Here is a 20,020-nt window from a genome sequence, read left to right as displayed (position 1 = left end):
CCGTTGTGACGTTATATGAATGTGCAAATATGAGACAAGCTCACGTCTGTCTCTTTGAAGTGGACGTCTATTTGTATATAACAACAGCGCGAGGATGTGAGCGTTTTCCCCAATCACCTTTGCCAAGTTAAAAGCAACAGCAAACTTTACGCCATATGAGAAGCCCATTTAAATACCACGGATCAATGAATGAAAGTTTGAGCTGAGGCTGTGTAAGAGCGCCTGCTGTGATGTGATTGGGCTGAGCGGCGAGCTCGTGATGCTCGGGCACATATAAAGGGCGACCTGCGCTCCTGTCATGCACGCGGCTGGAAGAAGAAACTGCTGAAGAGATCAGCCGGACAGACAGAGCCTTCATGATACTGCCCACATCACACGCATTTCCTCAACGAAGTCGCCAAGAACACGCACCGTACACCGCGCAAGACCTAAAGGAAATCCTCTTTTATTGCCCTTCATAAAAGCCCCAGTGTCATTTAGTGAGAGATGCCGCCAAGGACCGGACTTTTGCTGCTCGCCGTGCTCATCGCCTCCGCGTATGAACTGGATCAGAACGAATCCTACTCGCCCAGGAGAGCACGCTTCTCCCACAACAGCCCCTGTAAGTAGGAAGCGTTCTGGAATAATGTGCCGGTTGTGTGCTGACGCGCATGCATTGGGTTTGCTTGGTGTAGGCTAGATCATATGAGAGCTGTCATCTCTATGACGAGCTCTCATCCAATGCATCAATTGACCTGCTCTGTGACAGATGTATCAGCTAGGCTGAGTGAATATCATGTTCATCCTCTGACCTGCATACGAGGACTCATCATAGCTCATGATGAGCTTCTTTTGATGCATTGAGCGCGATGAATGAATGTGAATGATGATTCCGCCGTCGCTTTCAGCCTCAAAAGCAGGAGTTTCTACATTGGGGGGGAAATGCTACAATAAAAAAACCTGTTAATTGGTTACCTTACCACATAACGTTTAAAGACAATAGCCTACTTTTACTGTCAAATTGTAAAATTAAAAGTAAAATCTATGAATTAGCCTGCCCTATAATTTAAAAGAATATGCATTTAACATGGCAATACATACACTTTTTTTATTTTTATAAATGGTGTATCTTTTAATTAAAAAGTATGAATTGCATTAGAGGGACAAAAATGTAATACAATAAACATGGACCTTATAATTTACAGAAAAAATGTAGATTTTTTTTATGGCACAATGTATGAATCACCTTAAAATTAATAGAGATTAATGGCCAAATTCCCTGCATGCAACCCATCACATTTGTTTAGATTTCCCACTCCTTTAATCTGATTGGTCGAACATGTTACCAAGAGTGCTGGTATTTTATATAACAGAACTGGTGCACTTCACTGTCCATTTGTCTGTTTTGCTGAGTGGGTTGCAACATGCATTTGGCTCCTTTCATTGGTGTAAAAACATAACTGGCCAAATGTGTGAAATGTTAATATTTACTTCTTATTTATAGAAAAATAATAGCATCCTCATAATCATCCTGTGTACTGAATATAAGTATGGCTTTGTCATGCTGATATTCACTATTACAGCATTCTTGCTTGTGTGATAACTGGATTATTTTCTGTGTTACTCTAATGACGTTTTGCATTTGTGTGGGTGACACTGGTTCTGTCTTAAGGTTATTATTAGCCACTGTTGCCATTTTTATGATCTTTAAGTCATCATGTTATCTTCCATTATGGTATTAGAACATTTTAAATTAGTACACAGGTTTTAATAGCTAAAAAATGTTGGTATTGACATTATATCATTTAATGATATATCATCAGTTCTGGCAACCACAGCTACCAGGTTACTGTAAAACAAAATGTGTGGGTTTTTTTTCATTTCTGGCATCATATTGGACAGGTAGATTATCAATGTACATTCTAAAAAATAAAGGTTCCAAAATGTGGGTTTTCACAGCAATGCTACAGAGGAACCATTTTTGGTTCCCCAACATTTTAATAATCTAAAGAACCTTTTGTGGAATGGAAAAGTTCCGTGGATATTAAAGGTTCCATAGAACTCTCAATGCCAATAAAGAACCTTTATTTTTAAAAATGTAGAACCTTCAAAACCTGCACAGTCCCGATATGGACAAAACCAAACCAGAGTGAAATCTCAAAGGGTGATACAATTAAACCCTCTTATCCCCATTACCAAACATTACATACATTTGAAATCACTACAGTGCTTTCTAGATAGATATACATCATTGTTCCATTCTTAAAGGGATAGTTCACCTAAAAATGAAAATTCTGTCATCGTTTACTCACCCTCAAGTTGTTCCAAACCTGTATGAATTTCTTTCTTCTGCTGAACACAAAAGAAGATATTTTGAAGAATGTTGGTAATCAAACATTTGATGTGCCCCATTGACTTTGATAGTATTTTTTCCATACTATGGAAGTCAACGGGGTCCATCAACTGTTTGGTTACCCATATTCTTCAAAATATCTTCTTTTGTGTTCAGCAGAAGAAAGAAATTCATACAGGTTTGGAACAACTTGAGGGTGAGTAAATGATGACAGAATTTTCTTTTTTGGGTCCACTATATAAAAGGCTTTCCCTGGCGAGGTCATTCTATCATGCTCCAAGTCTCATCAAATTCACCTGAACCAGCTAACCAAGCTCTTTGGGTTTATTTGAAAATGACAGGTGTTTTAGAACATCCCACAGCAGGTGTGAAGATTATGCAGGTAGAGAATTGGAGGGTGGGCAGTTCGCTTACACTAGTAGGATGCTTTAAATGACATTGTGTGCACCTGAAAGGGCCCAGCACTATTACAGACGATGAATTGTTCTGACCTACTGCTCATTAGATTGACACTGAAGATCTGGTGTCAGTGTTACAAAAGGTCCTTGCTTTGTTGTGAATGAAGTCAGTAATTCATATGCTGCAGAGAAAAGCTTGTCCAAGTGTCAAATAGTGGATCTGTGTGTGGTGCGGGACGCTCAGTTCCGTTCTGTCTCTGGTCAGGACGTGAAAACCTTTGTCAAACTCCACTTGGTATTTGCATAACTTCCTGTTGTACTTAGTTGCCAGGGAGACATGTACTGACTCAGTGCTTTTGAGACAAAGCGTCAGTGGTGCACCAATAATTCCAAAAGAGCAAAATGAACAGTATATACTTTACAAAACATAATAAGTAGGGTATATTCCAAGAAAAGATTATTGCTAAATTTTTTTTTTTTTACATTTCACTTCTTCATGCTGAAATTGCAGTATTCATTTACGATATATTATTGAGACATTTTTATGGAGTTCATCCATTTACAACTGCAATTTATTTCTCATTATCTTAAAGGGACAGTTCACCCAAAAATGAAAATTTAATTTTATTTAAAATTAATTTACTCATCCTCAGGCCATCCAAGATGTAGGTGACTTTTTTTCTTCAGTAGAATAGTAAAGAAGATTTTTAGCTGAAACCATGGTCTTCGGTGGTTCATATAATGGAAGTCAATGGGTGCTGTCACTTTGAGATTCAAAAAAACATATGCAGACAAAACAAAATTAATACCCACGGCTCCTGATGATGCATTGAGGTCTCAAGAAGCGAACTGATCAGTATATGCAAGAAACTGAACATTGTTTCACAATGTAATCCATTTTTACCTGTAATCCACAGCCTCAGCAAACGGTCCTGAGCTTGTCCTGAGTGTTCACGACAGTCTGGAGTACTAGCTTCCTGTCGCATAATGACGTATGCGCGGAGCGTGATCTCACGCGTGAGCTACGCTGTTTGTTTACTACAGAGAGGGAGGACACATATGTTGTATTGTTTATCAAAGAGGTACTTGTGCTTATCCTGGATGCTGCAACCTATATAAAAAAATTAAGATTACGTTCACTTGCGCGATCTCAGTCGGGAATAGGGCTGCCCTCGACTAAAGATTTTTCTGGTTGGCTAGTAGTCATTCATTTTAAGCAATTAGTTAACTAATCGCACATTTATTATTAAACCATATAAATTATAATAAAGAGCCTTTAATGCCTACATAGCCTAATCAGTGCTCAAGCGCACGCATAAAGCTTTCCACAGCGCACCGGCAGAATTGATTAATTGATAAACTAGTGTTTTTGGCTGCAGTTATGAAGTCGTCATCTCCGCAGTAGTGCAGGCACCTTTCATATGGATTACATAACCTGAGAATATTTGTTTTCCATTTGAATTGGTTCATTTAAAAGTAGACATTTCGCTTTCTATAGATATATTTTTCATGTTTGTGAGGCAAGTTTATATGGAGTTTCTGTTCTTTTCTTTTTTTGGTGCGCTCAAGTTCACAAGTTCACGGTAGAAAGCACACCTTGTTTGCTTTCATTATTTTACAAAAGCACAACATTTTGTTGTTATTGTGCGTGCACACAAATAAAAGTAGACTCTTCACAGATTCAAAAGATGTATTGCTCTTATCTGTATGACCAAAAATGACGTAAGTATTTTAAGTGCAAGTGATCGCACCGGCGCCACCGTGTTAGCTGTCATGCAGTAAGCACGCTACTATTCAGCTTTCACACTCCGCACAAACACTTGAGTAGCCCAAATTTCTCTAGGTTAACGTTAAAGCGAGCGGCCATTTAAAGTTGCTACTATATTTTGCTATATAGAAAAGTTGCTGCTATATTTTGCTATATATAAAGCTATATTTTGAGGTCGATAAATGATAGGCCAGTGTTTGGATGTCCAGCTGTTGATGATCTGTCCGTCACAGACTGCGTGACTTCGCCACTTCATGTGGATTGTTTTTTCTTGCGACTAAGTGAATAATAACATTTTGGTCGACTAAGCCTCTTCTCGTCGACTAACAGTTAGTTGGCTATTAGGGGGCAGCCCTAGTTTGAGCTCATGCATCATTATGCGTCAGGAAGCTTGTGCTCCAGACTGTCGCACTTAGGACTGTTTGCCGAAGCAAAATGTTGTAAACAATGTTCAGTTTCTTGCATAGACCGATCGTTTCACTTCTTAAGACCTCATTGTATCATCAGGAGCCACGTGTATTAATTTTGTTTTGTCTGCATATGTTTTTTTGAATCTCAAAGTGACGGCACCCATTGACTTCTATTATATGAATCACAGAGGAGCACGGTTTCAGCTAAAAATCATTTATATTGTTCTACTGAAGAAGAAAAAAAAGTCACCTGCATCATGGATGGCCTGAGGATAAGTAAATTAGCAACAAATTTTCATTTCTGGGTGAACTATCCCTTTAAGGCTCTGCAGTGTCAGTGCCCTTATCTGCTGTACATTGATGAACCACCTATGGAATCTTCAAATAGTGAAAAAAAAGTCCGGTCATAAATGAATAAACTCTACTTGACATATTTAAACAATTGCAGTGCCGCTTCCAAATCTGTGAGGTACAGCTGAGTCATGCATTGGAGTCTGGTGTGAAACACTTACACTCAGGGGCCACAAGTTCAAGTCAGGGTCACGCGCTCTGCAAGTTGAAATCTGAACAGGTAGCTATGCAAGTGTAGAAAATGAATTATTCATTCCAACAATTCATCCTATTAGTCTGTGTGTGTAATATCACCTGTCAAGAACAGTATATAGGGGCTCTGATAACTTACCCAGTTGAGGTTTTACAGCACTTGATGATACATGACTGAGTAAGAGAGAAAGCAAACACAAGACTGTGCATTGTCTATTGATGTGTTTTCTTGGATCTCAAATGAGTCCTGACCTGTCAGGGCCCATCGCAGTACCCTCAAAATGATCAGAGTGAGTCGGCCAAGCTGTGTTCAAGTTTCATTAGTCACAATATGTCTAATCATCATGCCTGTTTTCCCACTGCAATACAATAAGTGCTCTATGAAAGCTTCAAATGCAATATCAGACCCATATTTTACGTCTCTTCTCAGCCATGTGCAGTATAAGAAAGGACAACCCCTTAACTGTGTGGCCCAATTCATCCGTAACTCTACTTTCTCCTGTAAGGTTACTGATGACGTCTAGAGGGGTGTACGATGAAAAAAAGGCCCTCTTATAATGCAATAACAGTAGCAAAATCAGAGTAATTTCATTTGTTTTTCCTGGGAGACGCAGTGTAATTTACCTTCATCATATATTTAAATGAAAAAATACCTTTGTGGAAAAAATACACTGTAAAGAGAATACTTCTTACAGAAATAATGTACTTTAAAATCATATGACTGAATGTAATGCTTTTAGACATTTTATTGTATGTTATTTGCAATTAAATGAAAATGTATTATAGTTTAAACTTAATGCAAAATTCATTTTTTCATGGTGTTTGGCTATAAATGTGTGTTGGCAGTGTGTGTACACAACCACCCTATAGTGATAAAAATCAAACCACTCCTTTTTTTTAATCCCCATAAATCATAAGCAGTGTTTCAGAACAAGTTGTTTCCAGATCCCTGGCAGTGTGACGTCACATTAGCCACAGGCCCCGCCCACAAATGTTGACAGACACTGCCGTTTTAATATAGAACCGCCCTGAGCGAGTTCACAGCGAGTTCACAGTCCGCCATTGCTGCACTGACGAGAACATCTCCCAAGCGTTTAGGTGTTCTGTAGCTGGATGGATTAATCCACATAGCTCTCTCCATTTACTCCCGAAATCTGAGCCGCTGAAGACGAGGTGGATTAATTTTATTTTTGAAGAAAATGCTCTCTCAACTCTACCGAAATTCGTTTATATCTGCGAGAATCATTTCACACCGGACTGCTTTGTGAACAAATGTCAATACAAAGGGACAATACAAAACAGGTTGTGCTAAAAAGTTGTTACTCAAGGATAGATGAGTTCGTGATACAGCTTACAGCCTCCAGAGTGATACTGGATACAGAGTTGATTTATGGATATAGAGTTTACCAGTTTATTAAGCACCACCCGAAAAGGCATAAGGTCTTCATATATTTGTTTACTGTTAGTTGTAACGAGTGTTTCTGTGTACTTCGCTGTGTATGTTGATGATAATGCAAGGGAGAGAGAGAGAGTTTATGGATTATATTTTAATGCACACTTGCACTGTGTTTTATTAAGCTCTTACAGAGATTTTCTAGAGTGAAAACAGATGCTTCATCTTTTGTGTGAAGTACAATAAACATCATAAAACTCATCTGTAAAGTTACGGCCATCATTCGGATGGGGTCCGGTACAACAGGCTTGTACTAATATAGTGGAAGAAGACAATATAAGTTCTAACCATAATTGAACTAAACTATACCTGTTCTATCTCCATGCAGCATATATTCACAGTTTCTGACATTATAGTGCTTCCTGACTGACTCCTGACACCGGAGAATCAGCTCTTGAAGCTCCGCCCTCTTAGGCTGAGTGCAGCAGCTCATTTGCATTTAAAGGGCACACACTGAAACGGCGCGTTTTTGCTCAACCCCAAAAAGTGGCAATTTTAACATGCTATAAAAAATTATCTGTGGGGTATTTTGAGCTAAAGCTTCACATACACACTGGGGACATCAGAGACTTATTTTACATCTTGTAAAATGGGGCATAATAGGTCCCCTTTAAGAGTGTTTTTTGATCCATTTAGATGTGCAATATGTAATATTTTCTGTCTGATAGAAGTCGTTAGAGGCCTATTCAAAACAAAGGCGTAGCTTGATGACGCCAAGTTTGAGCGCGGAATCTTGGGACATGTGGTCTTCACCTCACAGCCGGTGGAACACAATTGGGATAGGATTAGGGAAGAAATCATGTTCATGGATGTGATTATTAACGTTACTGTAGTATGAAGCAGAGCAGGACCGAGTGTTGTGGGAGCTGAATGAGGCCGCTGGAGCGATTGCGCAACACACGCCGCGAGCAGCAGAACTTTTATTATGCCACAGTCGCCGGCGCTGCTTTTCCGGTCATGAGTATGAGGTAACACAGCTCTGTTTATCATATTAGATACATTTGAGTGTGTTGAAAATGTTATAACGTTACTCTGTGCGTTCACTCAGCAACTCACTTGTTGCACACTGCAGTAAGATAGATCGATTTTAGAATATCATATTAAATGCTGGATGGCTTGTGTTGATAAATGGCATGCAATTTAATTTTAAAACATATTGTATGATGGAGGAAATGCTGTATTACTGTTACTAAAAATAAAGCTGCATCTGATTATGCTATGTTAGCTACTTGACAAAATAGTGTTTTTCTCTGAGGCATGGTAAAGCATGGTACTCGCAAAAAATCAAGAAAATTAGATTTAAACAATAAGACTAAACGTGTTGAGCTATATAACAATAATTAGTTTTTTTGTCTATAAATATATCAAAACAGTTGTTCTCTTGTCTATTAAAACATGTATATTAAAGCGTCTTTGGTGTTTCCATGGTTTCTACAAAATAAAACCGGAAACCGAGGATAACGCGGGTATGACGCAATTGACAGGCGACTCCTCGCACGTCCCGGAGCCTTGGTTAAAATTGCAATTTTCTCACGATTTACAAATAGTTGCAAACATTTGGGATATTGTAAGCACTCAAGTGCAAAATACTTACATATTGCACTTTTAAGTATAGTACTTAAGTATTCATCTTTATATGGTATATTTCATAATTATTTCTATCTTCTTTTAAATATGGTTTTGACAGTATAAGTATAATTCAGGGTTAGTGTTAGGGTTAGGTTAATATAATATTATCTGCAAGTACAGATTTAAATATATATATATTCATATTCATAAAAGTATAGCCTATATATATATAGGCTATACTTTTAAGATTTGAAGTAAACTATAAGTGCCCAATTAAGCATACTTCTTTTCCACAAGGGTAAGTAGTCTAAAAGCACACCAAATGCTCAGACATGGGTCAGCAAGACACCTCAGGTTAGATCACATGAACACCATGGTACAAGCAGAACAACTTATAGTCATTTATTCACAAGGAAAACTGTTCTATTGATAAGAGAGGCCAGTCATGGAAGCATTTCACCATCATTTGACCCAACGCTAACAGCGAGTGTGGGAAAGTAATACAATTTGTATTTCATATTAAAACGAAGATGTTTATCATTTTTATGACTCTGTCATAGCTCAGGAGAGTTCTCAGTTGTGTTTTGTTGAAGTTTCAACTTTATCTTGGATGCTTCATCTTAAATTCCTTTGGAGGACTGAAAATAGAAACAAAACAGTGACAATATTAATGTGAATGTGAACCTGCACAGATAAGATCATTTAGTTCTGGAAGAATTTGATGAGAGTTGTTTGAGATCATATTGAGATCTCTGACTTTAGTGCCTTGGTTACTGCTGAGCATGGTTTGAGATGTTGTGAACTTTAGATGAGCTGTGGGATCCCTAGCTTTAGCTAGTCTCCCAGATTTGTTTGGACATTTTTTCAACTGGTCAGAGTGAGAGACCAACTGGACACCCAGTTAAACCAGCTAAACACCAGCGTGGCCAGACTGTCTATAGGAGAAATTATTGAGTTTTTGCCATTACATTGTCTGTAAAACACAAAAAAAGGTTAGCAAGTGATTTTCACACTAAACTAATGATAATGTGCATAATGCCAGTCTATGGTCTTCATTGGCTGCCTGCGAACAACATCTACTTTGACCCGCCAGAAATTCAGATATGGTAATAGGTGTTTTGTTTGTGACACACGCTGTAAGTGGTAGACCAATCACAACAGATTGGGCCATCTGGCCAATCAGAGCAGAGTAGGCTCTCAGAAAGGAGGGGTTTAGAGAGACCGGATCCTTTATCAAACCGTTTCAGACACTGTGAGAAAAGAGCTGATGCAGCAATGTATATCATGAGAAAATTAACGTTTTTGACCATGATCTCATAAACTTACTGTAGGAGACCTCCAAAACAAAAATTATGAACACTTAATGAATAGTTCACCCAAAAATGAAAATTATCCCATACCTCAAGCCATCCTATGTGACTTTCTTCTTTCAGCTGAACATAATCGGAGTTATATTAAATAATAGCCTGGCTCTTCCCAGCTTTGTAATGGCAATGAATAGTGAATAGAGTTTTTGAAGCTCCAAAAAACACATCCATCCATCATAAAAGTAATCCATATGACTCCAATGGGTTAATAAATGCCTTCAGAAGTGAAGCGATGGGTTTTGTAAGAAAAATATCCATATTTAAAACTTTATGGCCCAATGTAGGTTGTAGCTCCCTTCTATTATATCGAATTGTGGTGATCAACATTATGCCAGAAGTGCTGTCAATTCAGTTTAACTTGTATTGAACCCATAATATTCTATTAATGTGCACATTGAGCAAATGGCCTTGACAGAATGTACATCTGAGATCTTGCCCTAACCTGCTCCTATGGACAATAGACATATTCATTGCATGACATTTGGGGGGTTTCTGGTTATTTCAGAAGTCTGCCTTTTGCCAGGAGCATTGACACAGCAACACACAGCCTATTTTTCCTTCAGATACAGTAAAGTGAGTGTGTAGTAACACCAGTCCCTCTGACACAAACACCCTTGAGGTTTTTTCTCGGCATGGCATGGGATCCCAGCCCTGCAGGCTACGAGTTTGTGCAGCAAAACGTTTATAGTCTTTGGCGCGGAACTGTTGTAGGTGGTGGTTTTGGCCCTCTTACTAACCCCGCTGAACATTATTGTCTTGTCACATGTAACGGTAATGGAAACAATGGGTCTTGCGCCAAAAGAGACAGTCAGCAGAACCCAATAGAGAGTGGTACACATGCCCTACACCCCTCTCTCTCACTCCCTGACGACGAGGGCAAACACAGGGCACAGAACGCCCAGACTACCACAAGAACCCCTCAAGGCCTGCTGTGGGTATTCTTCATTCATTGGGTCACAGTTCCAAGAACAGAAAAATGGCTGGAATACCCATAAAATTTATGGCAGAGAGTGGAGTGGAGTAATGACGCCAATGCTTGGCTCAGTTATTATACATTTCAGGGTGTCAAGTGGCTAGTCAAGCTTGTTGTTATTTGTCATTTTAAGACGAAATTTGGCTTGATATCAGAACTGAATGGAAACTCTCACCAAGTCACACATAAAATCCTAGTACTCACGGAGCGTTCCTGTTTGTACTACAGTTCCCCCAGACTGGATGGTATTTAAACATCCCGTAGGCTGGAAGGTGATAATGAGAATGTGTCCCCTTAAAAATGATCCCATGTTCACTTGTAAGCAAGGTGAGGAATTAATTATCTTGCCTAAATGGTTTTACAAGTTCATTGGTACTACACACAATGTGTTTCTCCTTAAATCATTTCCCATGAGAATATGTTCTAGCATTAACTGCCCCATACCTCCACAATGGGAGTACAAACTGTCTCCAAAGACTGCTCCCTCAACGACCCTAAATGGCTTTTCTCCAGGTTCTTTGACGATGTACAAGCTGATCTGTCCATGTAATAGAAGGAAGTTAGTTTTTTCATTGACTGAACAGAGAATCACTCAATCCATTAGATAGATAGACAGACAGACAGACAGACAGATAGATAGATAGATAGATAGATAGATAGTTGACATGTAAGTGCAAAGTTACTTATAGTCAACAGAATGTCTAATGGTCTAAAGGGGACCATCAAAATAAAGTGTTACCGAATGCTTTTAGGTTCTTGTGATGATCTTGTTCTAGTAAAATATAACAGTGCTTTTCTTTTTGCAGCGGATGTGGCACGCTGCTTGAACACTGCACTCCAGGTGGGCTGCGGTGCCTTCGCCTGTCTCGAAAACTCAACCTGTGACACAGATGGCATGCATGACATCTGCAGGTCCTTTCTCTACAGTGCTGCTAAATTCGACACTCAGGTATGTATGTTTGTATACAATTCATGCCAAAGTACAATAGAATATCAGTTCATCAATGGAAACACAATATCCTTTTATTGTCAAAGACGTCTATTGAATGAATCCTGTCAAATGAATGCAGCTGAATTCCACTGAGATGGGACTGAACTCTGAAAAGGCCTGATGGGAGATATTATTTTCAAAAGTTCTTATTACAGAGTGATTTATAATGCTATTCTTAGTTGATTAATCTTATATATAATATATATGTCACACTAATGTTGTCTAAAGGCCAAAGTATACTTCACTTTTTTACGCGTACGCGAGAGTCAGTGTACAGTGCGTGACGCAAATTTCGTCATCAGAATAGTATGTGCACTGCCGCATTTTTTAACTGCACGCACTTTGTATGCACATTTAATTTTTTCGCAGTAATTACTTTATCCACAAGGTGGCACCCATGCCTTGGGGGTGTCGATTCACAAGGTAGTCGAAGAAAAACTGCATAAACAGAACAAAACTGTGTGTGAGAGATCGAGTCCCTCCAGGAATCAGGTCTCCTTTAGGACACCGAGAGATCCCATTGGTTTAACAAACTTTTAATGGGTAGTATTTTTAGGGCCTGATTACAATTCCTGCAAAATCATGTTATCACGGTAGACACGGTAACAACTTTTGATCATTACCGCCCGGGTCCTAAAGGAGAACCGATTCCTGGAGGGGGGGACTCAATTTCTCACAACACCGGAACGCATGCAAGCTACAGCAACATTGAAGGCCTACACAGGCGAGAGATTGTGCAAAGAGGTTAGAAAGTACCCTCATTTGTACAACTCTAACATGAAAGAATACAAAGATGTTTATATGGGTTGTAACTCATAGTGATATTGTAATTTGTCGCAAGGCATGTGCGTCGAACGCCTGTGTACGCGTATGAGTCTAGTGAAATATACTTTGCAAGGCTGTGTGTTTGACTGTGTGTGTACACTAGAAAAAAAAAAGAAGCATACTTTCTGCCTTAGTTTGTCGCCCACCTCAAGCAAAGTTCTTATTACTAAGTTACTTTACGAATTGATTCATCAAAAATGAACTGGTTCTTGTTTGAGAATCATTACTACTTTTTACTGGTTCCACTTAATTAAAACTAAAACCTCTCCAGTTTCATGAGATGGATTGGAGTCACAGTTCAGGCCTGTGCTTGACATGTGGTTTCCTGTTCATTTTGCAGGGAAAGGCTTTTGTGAAAGAAAGCTTGAAGTGCATCGCCAATGGCATCACTTCTAAGATCTTTCTAACAGTCAGACGGTGTTCCACCTTCCAGAGGATGATATTGGAGGTTCAAGAGGAGTGTTACAGCAAGTTGGACATTTGTACAGTGGCCAAATCAAACCCAGAAGCCATTGCAGAGGTGGCTCAGCTACCCAGCCACATTCCCAACAGGTAAGACTCTTGAACAGAATGAAAAGATTCCATCTTATGGTATATTCAAAAACACAGAAAGGGTTTCAGGATTGTTGACCTTACCATTACGCTAAATTTAGGAATTAAAGAATCAGTTAGGTGGATTCCCTTGTGGAAAATATGTACCCTTATTTGTATTGAATGTGCACTTGTAGTGTACTTCAAATCTTAAAAGTAGTTAATATATTTTAAATGTACTAAATTGCAACTTCATCATTACAAATGTGTAATTACAAATATATTTAAGTACATGACATATAAGTTTCAACAGAAATAACATATTTTAGTTTACCATAAATGCTTGTCAGTACATTCGGCAGTACACTTTAACCATATTTTAAATACAACAGAATAATGAAATCACAAATAAGGTTGTACTTTCGTACTACTTAAGTGGTAAAATGCAATTAAGTATAACATGCAGTTAAGTATCTGGAAACATTACATTCAGTTTGCACTCAAGTATATTCTTGTAGAGTACATTATTTCTGTAATAAGTGCTTAATAAGGATTATTGACCAAGACCCAATTGAGCTGCTTGTGTACGATTTAGCACTGTATGTTTTGTCACGATACAATCCGACATCGATTCTCTTACCCAGTGATACAATATTTGCTAATACTTCAAAACATGCCACTATACCATTATGATTTGCTTAGATTCAGGGGTATATTGATCAGTATTATGATATTATGTGCCTATTTTACACAACCAATTAACTTACGTATGCAACCAAAATATATAACATGAACATTTAACTGAAATTTGCAAATCCAAAATACTTATACATCCATGACTTGAGTCCAACAGTAGAGAATATGTTGTCTGTGTTCATTTTTTGATGATTTTTTGATTGTGTTGAACAGTCAACATAGATTGCTTGCAGATATGGCTAACACGAGAGTGTCAAAATAAAGGTGCAGCTTCAAAATATATATCGATTTCTTTTTATTTTGAAGAAGAAAACAAGAATGATTTGCTCACAAATCAGACACAAAAGGCATCTGAGAAAGTTTTACTCTACACAAGAGCAATATGTAGCCAATTAAATATTTTAGAGCAGAGCAAAAGTATTCATTATAGAAATTTCCCTGACTTGTCCATGACTTCTAAGATTTTATTAATTTCCATGATCTTTCCAGGTCAGAAAAACACAAATTCCCTGATTTTTTTCCAGGTTTCCTTGACTGTGGGAACCTTCATCCTCACAGTAGCTAGGTTCCCATTCAAAATTCGGATAAAGAAAACGCATTCAGAAAGGTCACGTGATCAGAACGTTTGCCATCTCTCAGTATAGCAGTGGCTTTTATGTTTCATTTAGTGTCTTTTTTTAGTGCTGTCTCATCGATTAATCGTGATTAATCACATCTAACATAAAAGTTCATACATATATAATATATGTGAGTATGTATATACACACACACACACACACACACACACACATACATGCATACACACTCATATATTTTCAAACTTTTATGTTAGATGCAATTAATCACGATTAATCGATGAGACAGCACTACTTTTTTATTATTAGAGTATATTTTTAGTTTACGCACCTCATTTTGGATTTTTGAAGGCACTGTGAGTTTTTGTTATTTTTTTTAGATCAAGAAAACGCGAAATATTGTGTGTTTCCATAAACTAGGTTATGTGCATTATCTTGTGTGTCAATAAACCTGGATAGTCTCTATTACCTAATTTAGAAAATCAGAAAACCCACTTCAGTCTATGATTAAACTTTTATGTGAATTTTGAGCATCAAGCATTTTCATTCAAGTTTTCCGTAGCACAAAATTTGCATAAACATAGGAATAGTGCAAACTCCGCAAGTGTCTAATGAGGTAGATTGTAATCATTGTAATCTATCATGAGCTTGCTAGAAATATTGTCAACTGATTTTGTGGCAGCAACCAATATTTTAAAAAAATAATAATAATTTGTGTGTCTTTCGAAAACTATTTTAGCACATTCTTTCGTTTCAGATTCCCAGCATCCTCTCTAGCTTTCAAATGTTGCTTAACCCACTAATTTGTTGACGCACTGGCTCAGCGTGAGTTTTCTCTGTCTCGCCGCAGGTTTTATGGGAAACTACTGCAGAGTTTGATGGAGTGTGACGATGAGACGGTGGACCTGGTGAGGGCAAATCTGTTGACCCGATTAGGGCCCGAGATCACCATGCTCTTCCAACTACTGCAGAACAAGCCGTGTCCGTCTGCTGCAGTACCTACTGGAATGGAGACTCGTGGTGGGTGGCGGTGGTCTGTCAGTCCCCATGGATACAAGAACCAGCCAAATCTACGCAACAGAGATGCCTCGAATCTCTTTGGCAAGAAACGCAACATTGGTGACAGCTCTTAACTTCAGACCAATTTGCCAGTCCAAACTTAGCCATCGAGCACACATACACAAACGCAAAGTGAAAACACACACACACACACACCACACACACACACACACAAAAAGAAAGCAAGACAAAACAGTGGTTTATTTTCTGAGGCTATACAGGGACACATTCCTTCTCAACTGGAAAAAGGCATGCACCAGTGCGAAAACATCTCGAATGTCAAATTCTCTGTTTATCACTTCATATTCGACGGAAAGAGTTTCACGCGTTACCGGGACTTCGAGGGCAAATCGGTAGGGTTTACAGACCGATCCGTGAGTAGGTCAAGTCAAGGTCGTCGTGAAACCCAGTGGGAGTCATCGAAAATAATAATAATAAAAAAAAACAATAAATAGCCATTTGTATATGAAATATATCTTACAGAGATTACAGCAAAGAAAATGTATCTGTATATAAACTGAATCTAGCGTTGATGTGAAATAGTTGGCATGTGTTATAGAAATAAGAGTGTACTATTTATTTATTAACAGATATTTTACTACTACTTTAGCTGTTAATCTCAAATTGCCACTAGCCTTTTTGTGAAACTCTCCCATTTGGCGAGAGCTATCTTTAAAGATCTATGTGCAGGAATTCATTAAAAACCAAAAAACTGAAGTTCACTTCAAACGCCGTAAATCATAAGCGTCTAGCACAGCAACAGTAGATGTCAGCGATCCACACTGGACGACCAATCATTATTTATAAAAAAAAAAAAGGGAGAGAAAACTTCTCTTCAAATTCCTTCGGCTTCGTTCTGTAGACCTACAGGAGCTTTTTTTTTTCCACTGTTCGAAAACATTTTCTTGACTCTTGGATCGTCTCTCTACTTATGATCTGTTCAAGTAGTGCAGTACAAATAAACTCTGAGAGGAAATTCAGTTCGAAGCCCTGAGCGCATTGTTAGCGCTATGTCTAAACACATATTTTGGCCAACTTATTGGAGAGATGAACAAATTACTCCCTGGTGAATATGACATGCAGAAGTGAGTTCAAGCACGCTGTTCCCAGCATTGCTGAGACGACAAAAAAACCCATAAAAAAACCCTAAAAAAACTAAATGTCTATTTAAAAACTTATTAATTGACTTATTAATATTTATTTTCTTACTGTATTATTTAAATGTTTATTTTATTACATTTCTGTGGGCAATATTAGTTCATTCAGCAAGCATCGGTTTACAGATATTGTGCTTTTTAATTGCTTAGGCATCCGTTTTTGGGAGCTATTTTAAATTTATTTAATCGATCACTTTATTTAGTCATTCTGAGTTGACTGTACAAGACCCATGTAATGACTCTGTGCTGGTCATGGGGGAACACGCTGGTCATATGAGTCAGGTGAATGTTATATGGGACCACTATAATGCAAAAGTTTATTGAGCATTGCCACATGCTGTGTATACATTCAGGGTTAATCAGCTATATAGAGTATATCATTAGCTTTAACAGAGTAACTGACATCCAGTATTTCATAGCGCTGGAGGGCGATGCGGTTCAGCCATCGTACACGTTAATTTGGGGCAGTCGCTGCAAAGTGTTTTCCGGAGCCATTCTCGACACTATGCAATATACAACGTTTCAGAAAGGCCTGTTTCTCTCAGAGTGTTTACCCAGGGTGAATGGGGAAGATCTCTTTGTAAGTGCTTCTTGAGGAAGGACTGGAGGGCAGCGTTTGGCTTGGGAATGATGGAGGAGCGAGGGCCAAATCCAATCAAACTACCGCAAAACCACTTTTTGACTAGTCCCGTCCAAAAATAAATTCCATAGCAAAGAAGCCATTTCACCACTGAGCGATTTAACCATTAAAATGACCAATCTGCATCCCTTAATATGTCCCAATTCTTTTGAAAAACACAGCCTAGCCATTAAACGGCTTGTTTTATGGTGAACTTACACTGGCGCCATATTGGTACTGTGGTGATAATACAGCAGTTTGATTGAATTGGACCCAAAGAGTAATGAGAGAGAAGAACCGGAGGGGCAGAATGACTGTTTTTTCCTTAAACCAAATGATCTGCAAATCTAAAAGTAATTCACCAAACTATGCAATAATCGCTAGAAAGGTTTTAAACTAAAATCCATGTTATCGAGCCCTAAGCGGAAAAAGGGCCGTTTAAGTTTTGAGACTTAAGCAGTAGCTTTTTTCTTCACCCATATGAAATCAGATCCCCAGTCCCCCCAGTTATCCTTTTTTTTTTCTGATTTCTTTATTTGACTTCCCTGTTTCTGGCCAAAATGTTAATTCACTTTCTCTCTGTGTGTGTGTATATGTGTAGTTATAATAATATATGCACTTTCTGTCTCATAGGACCACTATAAAAGGGCATTGAAGCATAATCAGATTCTGCTCAAACACACCAGAATAGCTGCTGTATTCTTGTTGAACAGGCAGGGATGTAGTGGCATAGTGAGGATTTTTTTTTTTTTTTTTTCCTTTGTTTTTGTTTGGGAAATGGGGTATGATAATATCGCAATCTATTAAACACCAAGGAAGTACCTGTACCAAGCAAAGCTGCTAAACTGTTTTCCAACCCCACTGTGTTAATGCTAAAGCTATTTTTCAATTAAAATCCCATCGATTTGTTCAACCTTCACTGTGTGCGAATCATGATGAACATGACCAGTGACTCAATTATGCATTACCATTTTCAACCGCAGTTCTGGTATCTCAGCAACAAGGTGTCCATACCATCTCCAGAGAAACAGCAGCGAGTGCAGACGTTTGCCTCAAGCCAGCTCAAAGACATCTGATTTTGTGTTTAAAAAGATGCTGGCGACCTACTCTTAAGTAGCATTAAAGTTGGATTTTCGGCGCTGTTCGGAAGGTTTGGCCACTCTTGTACCGATCACTAGTTTTCTTCTGTTACTGAATCAAAGGGAAATGTTAGTGTAAATGTATGTTATTTTGTTAAATTATTACATTGCATTTGTTAGACTGCTGTGGATATAAGGCTTTTTTTTTTCTCATTCAAAGCCTCTCTCATGTAGCTTACCATTCTATTCATATTGTGATTCAGAGAATTTTCAAAGTTCTAATGGATTTTGTAAAACTTCAGAGAATGTATATTTTATCAAATGTCTGTATTTGGTGCAACGGGGTGCCTACGGCGCTGAAAGTTTAGTGCAGCCCTCTGGTCATTTGAACTTGAACAGCATTGTGTCCTTATCACGATTTATGGTGGATTAGCAGAGCTTGGAGACTGACCCTTCTTGTTGCCAAATTTAAAGTTTATATAACCACTGCCTCAAGGAATCATCTAGACTTCAAGTCTTAGACTTGAATCGAACGTTCTTTGCCTGCGTTATAGAAATAGTTTAGAATGTAGTGAGCGGGAATGATTGGAAATTGACGTTCTGTGTGATCAGATTGTCCCAGACATGTTTCAGGTTAGTTTAGTGCTTATTAATATTGTCATTTTACATCATAACCAGAGAGATCAGGATGCACTGCAATAGAAGAGATCTGTTTCTACAGGTCCTTCATTGTTTCTGATTTCTCCTCTTTGATCCAGGGCCCTGAGGACTATAGGCTACACAAGCCATTAAACTGTATGGTACTCTCTCCTCTCAAAACTTGAATCCACTTATATCACTCATATTCCTGTTTATGTTCAAATGTTAAGATTCAATGTTTTTTTTTCTTTCTTTTTTTTTTTCCTTTTAAAATGCAGTATGAAACCAAAATAGGAAAAGATTGTTTTGCAAGGCATTCTATTCAAGGCATTCTATTTTTTCGTCCCTAATGTTACACACGATGGAAATTTGTGATTGATTTGCACTTTATACTGAACCCATATACATATATACCTGTGTATATGTGTGGGGTTTCTTTCTGTGCTGACAGGTCAAAAAAAGAAAAAAGAAAAGAAATACATCAACTATGTGTCTTTTACTGTGTAATAATAAACTATGATCAGATCTCTCATATTGTATCTTATTTTTGTGTTTGTAGTAACACATGCATGAGGAAAACTGTGGTTGTTATATTCTTAAATATCCTCATGAGACTGAATACATTCAATATGGAGTATTTGAGATCCTATTATAACCCATATATTCAAAATGGTACAATATTGAAAACTTGGACTTGGGTGCAATGAATTCACTCAAGTAATAATATAGCATAACCCTAGAACAATCTTAGGTTACACTTTATTTTAAGGTATTTATACATTTAAGTACTGAGTAATAATAATTAACTACATGTACTTACTATAGGGTTAGGGTTAGGATGAGGGTTTGGGTTTAGGGTTAATTGCATGTAATTATGCATAATTTATAGTTATACTAACTACATGTAACATATGTAACAGTGACACTGTAAAATAAAGTGTTACCCAATATTATTAAACCATTGGGCAGTAAATAAAGGATCAACACCAATTTGGCTGGTCCAACACTTTTCCAAGTAAGCATTATGAACATACAG

The 20,020-nt window shown here is 38.0% G+C and overlaps 1 protein-coding gene across 1 annotated transcript; it reads left to right on the top strand.

The window, feature by feature from the left end:
• Positions 1-293: 293 nt before the first annotated feature.
• stc1 (stanniocalcin 1) lies at positions 294-19,516 on the top strand. Its single transcript, XM_051904414.1, has 4 exons — positions 294-601; positions 11,620-11,762; positions 12,970-13,181; positions 15,282-19,516. The coding sequence occupies exons 1-4, from the start codon at positions 487-489 to the stop codon at positions 15,562-15,564; spliced, it is 753 nt and encodes a 250-aa protein (XP_051760374.1). The 5' UTR covers positions 294-486; the 3' UTR covers positions 15,565-19,516.
• The last annotated feature ends 504 nt before the right edge of the window (positions 19,517-20,020 follow it).

Source organism: Ctenopharyngodon idella, chromosome 8, assembly GCF_019924925.1.
Source record: "Ctenopharyngodon idella isolate HZGC_01 chromosome 8, HZGC01, whole genome shotgun sequence".
NCBI lineage: Eukaryota > Metazoa > Chordata > Actinopteri > Cypriniformes > Xenocyprididae > Ctenopharyngodon > Ctenopharyngodon idella.
Note: the sequence above shows the minus strand (reverse complement) of the source record. Positions and strands in the feature narration are given on the sequence as shown.